At 34.9% G+C, this 8,311-nt stretch overlaps 1 protein-coding gene across 1 annotated transcript in view; it reads left to right on the top strand.

The window, feature by feature from the left end:
• Positions 1 to 287: 287 nt before the first annotated feature.
• IBTK (inhibitor of Bruton agammaglobulinemia tyrosine kinase) overlaps positions 288 to 8,311 on the top strand; it is a gene marked incomplete at both ends in the record, with an annotated part of 34,432 nt that continues 26,408 nt past the window's right edge. Inside the window, 7 exons of the mRNA XM_010013544.1 lie at positions 288 to 411; positions 2,492 to 2,669; positions 4,223 to 4,400; positions 5,222 to 5,818; positions 6,707 to 6,793; positions 7,719 to 7,801; positions 7,913 to 7,950. Coding sequence (XP_010011846.1) covers positions 288 to 411; positions 2,492 to 2,669; positions 4,223 to 4,400; positions 5,222 to 5,818; positions 6,707 to 6,793; positions 7,719 to 7,801; positions 7,913 to 7,950 — 1,285 coding nt within the window. The remainder of the gene's footprint in view (positions 412 to 2,491; positions 2,670 to 4,222; positions 4,401 to 5,221; positions 5,819 to 6,706; positions 6,794 to 7,718; positions 7,802 to 7,912; positions 7,951 to 8,311) is intronic.

Here is an 8,311-nt window from a genome sequence, read left to right as displayed (position 1 = left end):
ATATCCTGGTTTTCATTTATGGAACTTTGTGAATAACTTGTGGATATGATGTAACTTACTTAAAAGCAAAGCAAAAATTACAATCTCCTCATAGTATTATATTGGCAGTTATGTTAGTAATAACCAGTAGAGAGAAACTCAACTTCAGTAATTTTTCAATGTCGCTACCTCAACCATTGCTTTTTTTTTTTTTTTCCCCTGCTGCTGTAAATGAAGAGGTAACTGTCATAAGTACAACATAAGTACACAGTGAAGAAATACTAATTTAACCTTCTGTGTTCTTTCAGACAGCTGAACCTTAAAAAAGTTCTTGTCAGTGGGGGATATTTAGAATATAAGGTAGATACCCAGCATCTTGAAGAAAATGGAGGTCAGAAGATTTGCATTCTATCACTGGATGAAGCTGGAAGGGTAAGTTGTGTCTTTAGAAATCATAATCGTATTGCAAGCTACATACTGATTAATGAAACTTTAAACACAAGACAGGACAGTGTCATGCATAGGAGATACCCATTTTATTTATGTAGAGCTGCTAGTGATACTTTTTTTTTTCCCTCCCCTGTCTATCCTCTCAACCTACCTCCCCGGCCACCTTCACACCCTCCAAAATAGTCTCTGAACTTGAAGTGTTAGAGGCTTTGCTGAAGCGCAGCTGCTCTGTAGATGAAATATCCCTTTTGTTGAAAAGTTGCAGCTTTTGTTGTCCCTTTTTATTGACAAGTTGCAGCTAAACCTAGTGAATGGTTTAGTATTTATAGTTAAAAGTAGAAACTGTTTAGTTTTAAAAATGGATTAACTGTGGCAGATTTGTTGCTTTCGCTGGGAGATCTAAGCCTTCAGTGCCATCTAGTGGTGTTACAGCAAGGTTTTGTTACTGAAATACTACCTGAACGTTAAAAACTGAGCTTGTATATCAAAATAGGGAGCACTGGCAGTGTGGGTATTTTTACTTTTTTTTTTTTTTTCTTTTTTTTTTTTAATATATTTGCATTTGACTGCATTATGTTTTGGGATGTTTGTTGCATCATTAGTTTTCTCAGAGATTATAAACTTCCAGTTCAGTAATTGTTCATGTGAGGTTTAGCTTCTAGCATCTATAGTATTGGTAGTGCCCCTTAAACATCTTTGGGACACTTCTTTAGCAGTGAAAAAAGCTACTGTGTCTTCCTGCATCAGGGAAACGGTGTCAATCTACATTTCATATACTGGCAAATGCTGGGATCTTTAGTGCTCTTAGGCATTATACATTATTGAGTAAGAAGAGGGATGGAATCTTAATACTTCTGTTACTGGTTTAGTGCTTCCTGGTTTGGCTTGAATATACTCTCTTTTAAGAGAATGCTGTTTAGCTGAGAAAAGAGAAGGCTTGAGGGGGATCTTATAAATGTGTATACATATTTGAGGGGAAGATGTAAAGAAGATGGATCCCGGCTCTTTTCAGTGGTGCCCAGTGACAAGACCAGAGGCAGTGGGCACAAACTGAAACAAAGGAAGCTGTCTGAATATCAGAACGCATATTTTCACTGTGAGGATGATCAAGCGCTGGCACAGGTTGCCCGTGGAGGTTGTGGAGTCTCTGTCCTTGGAGAGATTCCAAAGCTGTCTGGACATGTTCCTGGTCAGCTGGCTTTGAATGGCCCTGCTTGAGCAGGGGGGTTGGACTGGGTAATCTCCAGAGAGCCCTTCCAACCTCAACCATTCAGTGATTCTGTGGGGCTCAAGAGAGGGGCAAGTACATAGGTTACTCAAATTCTTCTGTCCCCTCCTTCTGTAGGCATTAATAGATCTGTGCAGGTTCATCAGTGGGACAAGATGAAAGCACAATTTCAACATCACTAATACCACATCTGGCCTTTACCTTGTGTGGGATTGCTTCTTCACACTTGCCTTTTAGGCATCTACAATATACCTTGTTGGGGTCCTGCTGTGCATGCAGTTCTTCACATTTCTGTTGAATGTTTTGAAGATTGTGTTTGATCGTGATCTCCATTCCAAAACCTTGTCTGGTACAGAGAAACTTGAGATTTTTGTCAAGCGGTTAACAGGAAATGGCTTAAACTTTTGGAGTGCTAGCTTTGATTTTTGCCTAGTTTATAAGCAAACCAGTTGGATAAATCTGTAAATTAAGAACTAGATGAAACTTGTTTCTTGACTTGATGACACCTTTTGCTGTCCTTGTTGAAATGTCAGTAAAAACTATCCTATAGATGACTGCTATGAAGATGTTTGAATATTCACAGAAGCTTTTCAAATGCCCTTCATGGGCAAGTGGATTTTAGTATCATACTAGATTTTTCCTTATTTTACTTCTGGGTTCTTTGTAATAGATGCTCACAACACTTGGGATATACTTTTTAGTGAATATTTCTTTCCTTTTATATGCAACTTTGAGATAGCATGTTCTTGTGTTTTAAAAAAAGTAGGGTCTAATATGGAATTGCTTTTATATAATATGAAGATTTTCCTTTCTCTGAATAAAAAAATAATACAGGTGTTTTGCTGGAAGTCATCTAACAACTCCATGAAGCAGTGTCGTTGGGTGTATGGCCGGCAAGTCTTCATGTCTGATGTCGCTTTAAATGGGAACGAAATAATGTTTGTCACACAGGATGGTGAAGCCTTTACGGGGAAGTGGCTAGAAGAAGGGAAAAAAATCTCAGAAAAAAAAGGTTAGTTATGATTTCTTAATAGTTTTTGAGTACTTCAAATCAATATAAAAGTTTAATCAAATCTTTACAGTCTTTAACAGTATTATGTGGTAGTGGTCTTTCCTCTGTGGCTGATGGTTGATATCATTGACCGCTACTGTTCTCTTTTCTGACTAGTTAAGATTTACTTACTTTGGAGCTTTCAGTTAACTTTCAGGTGGAGATTTCCAGGAAGAAAAGTACTTCTAAAGAGTAATAGTAACACAAGGGTCCAGTCTAATTATCATTTTACGTGACCAGTCCTAAAAAACTGCCAATGAACAAATGAAGGAGCGTGTACTTGCTTTCACTGTTAAGTCTATGAAACTTATCATGTGTCCCAGACCCATATCTGGGCGTAATACAGGGTCCAGATCAATTTCTGCCTTACTCGCTTGGCTCATATTGCCAACAGTAGATCCTGATGGATTGTTTTCTGCAAGGAAGAACTGTCTACTGTAGCACAAGATTTTAACTGAAACTCTGTTCATGTAGCGTCTTCAAACTTTATTGATAGAAATGGATTTACTTCCAACCTAGGATGTATTTGAACTTTATAGCTTTATCTTGCAGTTCCACTTCCTTTTATATCAAGATTCCATCTATAGTTATATCAGTCAATGTTTGCATTCTTTCACAGCAAAAATATCTCCTCTGTTGCTCAATCCAGAGGTACTACTTTTACTCTTTTGATACTTTCTTTTATTCTACACATAACAGTAGTTCCCTCATTACAGAAGCACTAAATGCATTTCCTTTTTGCTCTGTTTGTCTGGTGCTTGTATGTGTCTGTAGGCACTCTCTTTATGCTTATTGTTCTTCTTTCTGTAGTTATAGTATTTTCAAGGAAACTTCAGAATCTTAACCTATTGACTAGTTGAATGTCAGTTGATGTTCATCACTGATTTGTAATGAATGAGAGCTGCTGTCTTTTGAAAGACTTTAATGAGTGTGACAAATGGTATGCATGTATTTAGTTTTCCATGTATTGAAAAACAAACCAGTATTCGGAGAGTATCACATTTTTTCAATAGTATTTTGTTAGTTTGGGTATAATTTAAACAGATGCAATATGCAGTCTGAAGGCAATTGCATTATATCTGCTGTAACTGATCAATTGTGTTATATCTGCTGTAATTGATATGACAGGAAAAGAAAACAATCTTGCAATGCTGCACACTGATTCACCGCTTGTTTCATTTCACATGAGGTTGCGTTGAGTGTTTCCCCTCATTTGAATAAGTGGCAAAACAGTTCCACAAGTAATTTTGGGTGAAGACTCTACTATATGTAATGTAATGTTTTTTGGGGTTGTTTTGTGGAATTTTTTTTGTGGGTTTTTTGTGTGTTTGTTTGTTTGTTTTTTCTTAAAATGCCTTCCTGCATTTCAGTTTAGCAAACTGCAATCTTCAGCACAATTTTAGCTTTATTCAGTGACTCCATCAATTGACTTGTTATATTGATTGCATTTTAGCTAGCTGGACCTTTCTGTGAGTATTTTCAATTTTTTTTATTCTATTTTTTCTCTTTTTTAGCAGAACTTGTATCGAGCCTTCAGAATTCTTCATGTGATGTGTCCTGTGAACATGATACAAACAGTGTGTATGAAAGAATTCGACTTCAGAAGCTTACTTTTGTCCACCGAGCTGTTAGTATTGCCGCTGATCCTAATGGTTGCAATTTTGCTGTTTTACAGTCAGATCCTAAAACAAGGTATACTTAAATTTTTCTCTCTTTTTTTTTTTTTTTTTCTTGTATGGGATTGCAATTAAATCATTCTGCTTTTCAAAGCCAATTTTTTTTAGTCGTACAGAGCCACAGTAAATGTGGTTATCCATACTGCTAGAGAATAGGACTTGTTTCTGAAAATATGTTGAAGTTACCCAAAAATCTCCATTTATATAGTTGCATAATTAATATAGATGGTGTTGATGTTTTTCTAGCAAGCATTTGCAATGTATTTCTTAACTCTGAGCTCTAAATACTGTAGAAATTAATCCCTTCAGTAATTATCAGTAATTAACTTTTAAATAGAAGTGAAAGGTGAATCTTTGGATAAAATGTTTAAAATAAAATGACTAAGTAGAATACTGAGTCATGTTCCTTGTACTCTTATAATATATTTAATAGATATATTTCCAATATAATAAAAAAGTAAATACTAATGTGTTTTTTGTCTTACTGCTTTGGATTGCAATGTGAAATACTGCAAACATTTCTGTGTTTTCTTATTGGAAAAATGAGATGAAGGTATGATAGTTCTAATGGCACGTATTTCCTGGATAAGTTATAAAGACAAAATACTATATTCAATATTTGGAAGCTAGACAGATCTTACATATGTGGTTTAATTGCTTGAATACCGTATTAGTTCTTTTTGTAATGAACAGGACAAGGAATGTTCAGTAGTCCAGTAATGTAAGAAAAACCCCAAACCAAAGGAGACGACCTCACCCTTTTTATTAAACATACTATGTAAAATTTTATGGAGCTTGTAAAGAGTGGTTTTTTTGATGGTTTTCATTTTATTCTAGTCTCTATGAAATTCCAAGTGTGTCATTATCAAATTTTGGAGAGGATTTTGGCAAGCTGTTAGATGAAACAGATGAAATGGACAGCATCCATGATGTGACTTTTCAGATTGGCACAAGAACTTACCCCGTACACAAATACATCTTGGCTGAACGCTCTGACTTCTTCAGGAAGCTGTTTGCTTCCAGTGACAACCAGCTAGACACTCCAGACGTCTACCGTAAAGATGAAGATGCTGTTGGATGTGATCTTTATGTAATAGAGAAAGTTCATCCAGATCTGTTTGTGTACCTTCTGCAGTTCATATACACTGATACTTGTGATCTTCTGACTCATGGTTATAAACCAAAAATCCTGCATAAAGGAAAATCAGAAGAATACCAAGATACTTTAATTTCTAACCTGAGCAAAATGAGTTTTAATGAAAATGTTAATGGAAAGTCGGCATTTGAGATTTATAGAAATAATCAAGTGAAAGTTATAAATGAAAAACAGAAGACCAAATCCAAAAAATGCAAAGCTGTTGGTGAAGAAGCTAACCTCATAAAAATGTTGCAAAGTTCTGCGGAGAAGTTTGGACTCAGCAATTTAAGTGAAAGGTAGGTGAAAAGAAATGTATTTGTATCTGGCGAGCTCTTCAGGGAGTGCCTTTATGGAAGCTGACCTAACTTCAGTTGCTTTTAAAGTAGAAGGCTGGTTGGGTTGGTTTTTTTGTTGGCTTGTTTTTTTGTTTTTTTGGTTTTTTTTTTGTTTGTTTGTTTTTTTAATGTATAAGTATGAAAGTTTACAGCACACACTGTGTCATCTTTTTAAAACACGTTTGTTCCTATGCTCTTTGGTAAGAATAATGTCAGAAGCAGACTTTTGTAGCATGATTATGTACTTGAAGCAGCACTTTCCAATGGGCTTCTATGTGACAGAGATGTGCTGTTGGCCTTTATTGTGTCCTAGAATGTCTTGGACATTTGTATTTAGAACATCTGCCTTGTGTCTCTGTCCTGGTTTTGTCTCGGACAGAGTTAATTTTCTTCCTAGTAACTGGTATAGTGCTGTGTTCAGGATGACAATAATGTTGATTTGATTATTGCTGAGCAGGGTTTACGCTGTGTCATTACCATCCCACTCAAAAGCCTCCTTGATGAATAAGGGTGTTCAAGAAGCCTGTGCTGAAACATGCTCAGATAACTGATTGGTAGCAGTATATATTAACTCCTAGATTTTTGACTCTGTGGTGTTGGACTTTGGCCTTAACTATAGCACTGTAGCTTTCATTTATAAATAAGGTAGCTGTTACATTTTATATCTGCAGTGGAGACTTGTAAGTAGCAACTGGCCCTTTCTAGTTTTCTGTGGTGAATGATTTTGATCCTTTTTTATATTCATAACATGAGCCCACCAAAGCACTGTTCCCTTGTGACACTGTTCTTCTTAATGGTTTGAACTGGTTTTTAGTTGTTTTGGCTATTACTAATGTTAACGATTTGCAGGTTGGATGGTGTCAGGTTAGAAAATGGAAAAATTAATGTTGTCAACAAGAAGAATGGGAACAAACTGAAGTTCAATCAGAAGAAATGGTAAACTTTTTACATCAAACTATCTTCCTGTTAAGTCATCTCTTTATCTGTTAAGTATAGGCTATATCAGATCATTAGCTGTATTTGAATTTTTAGTATACACTTGTCTTTTGCACAGTAACTCATGTTTGGAAACTCTCTGTAGATGCTTATGGACTGATCTATGAACTAGGAATCTGGGATAAATTATGTATGGTATTTTTTTCTTCTTTTTGCTGAACATGAATGTGTTTGGTGGATTAACTGAGTCATAGAATACTAATACTAAGAGAAATGTTGGTAATCCAGTCAAAGGCAGTTTGACTTTTGCAGATTGCTTACTGTGACAATAAGATTACATGGATTGGAAATAAGCAAATGTATAATATTTTATCTAGTAAAGATGATCTCTAGAATATGTTTAAATAGAAAAATTCTTTGCACTTTTATAACTTATTTTTGGGTTTTAATTCTATTGGTGTGATTAGGTAATTTATATCCAAAAGCTTGAATAGTTTGATTACGTAGTAAAAGCTACATTGCATAGAAGTAGCTTTGTCACAGAGTTTAGATTACTTCACTATTAAAATGCATTGTCAAAGCTTATAGTAGCTACAAATGTAAAAGAACTAACTAACATAACATAGACCATTTAAGATTGAGTAAAATTATTTGATCATAGCAGTTTTAAAAAAGTAATTGACTGTGTTCTGAAAGAAATAGTTCAGATGGAATGATGAGACCTTAACTTTGGACAAAAAATTTCTCTTTTTAAACTATCATGCCTGTACTTTTAAGTTCATTTTATATGATATTGTGAAGCTTCAGGTGTGTTTTATTTTAAAGAATAAATCCTAACTTGCTAAAGTAAGCATTTATTTGTAGAGTTTACAACTTGTAGCTCTTCTGAATAGTCACAGTTCTGATTCTATTAAATATCTTCTAGTTCGTACCTCTGCGACGTGACACTGAAATCTTTAGATGGAAAGGAATTCCCGTGTCATAAGTGTGTACTTTGTGCAAGACTTGGTATGTGTGTGTATTTTTATATATCTATGTATGTACATAAAATATAAGTCATACTGTATTTTTTTAACTGAAATTTTATTGCATCTTGAACTGAAATGCCTTTCTTTTCAGATTATTTTCACAGCATGTTAAGCAGCTCATGGATTGAGGTAAGCTTGCCAGTAAACAGTCGTGGTCATACGTTTTGTTGCATCAAATAAGTGACAGCTTTTTTTCCTAGTTTAATGCATCCTAAATATTGGGGAAATGGAAAGTCTGGATTCATGGATACTGTTTGCAAGAAAAAAAACCTGAACAAACCCCCCTCACTTTTGGTTACTCTATATTTGTACTACTGAGATTGTGTATTAAATGAGAGTAATAAATAGTATATATATCAAAGGAAATTAAAGTATTACTTTTGTTTTAGAGGTTTATTTTGAGCTAGTTTGTGAATTTAGAAAAGCTGCTGGACTTACGGGATACTACATTGGATGAATTTTCATTTTCTTTCTGTAAAAGCTCTTACAA

The sequence above is a fragment of the Nestor notabilis genome, unplaced genomic scaffold (assembly GCF_000696875.1).
Source record: "Nestor notabilis isolate BGI_N333 unplaced genomic scaffold, ASM69687v1 scaffold26484, whole genome shotgun sequence".
NCBI lineage: Eukaryota > Metazoa > Chordata > Aves > Psittaciformes > Psittacidae > Nestor > Nestor notabilis.
This window is presented reverse-complemented; position numbering and strand designations above follow the sequence as displayed.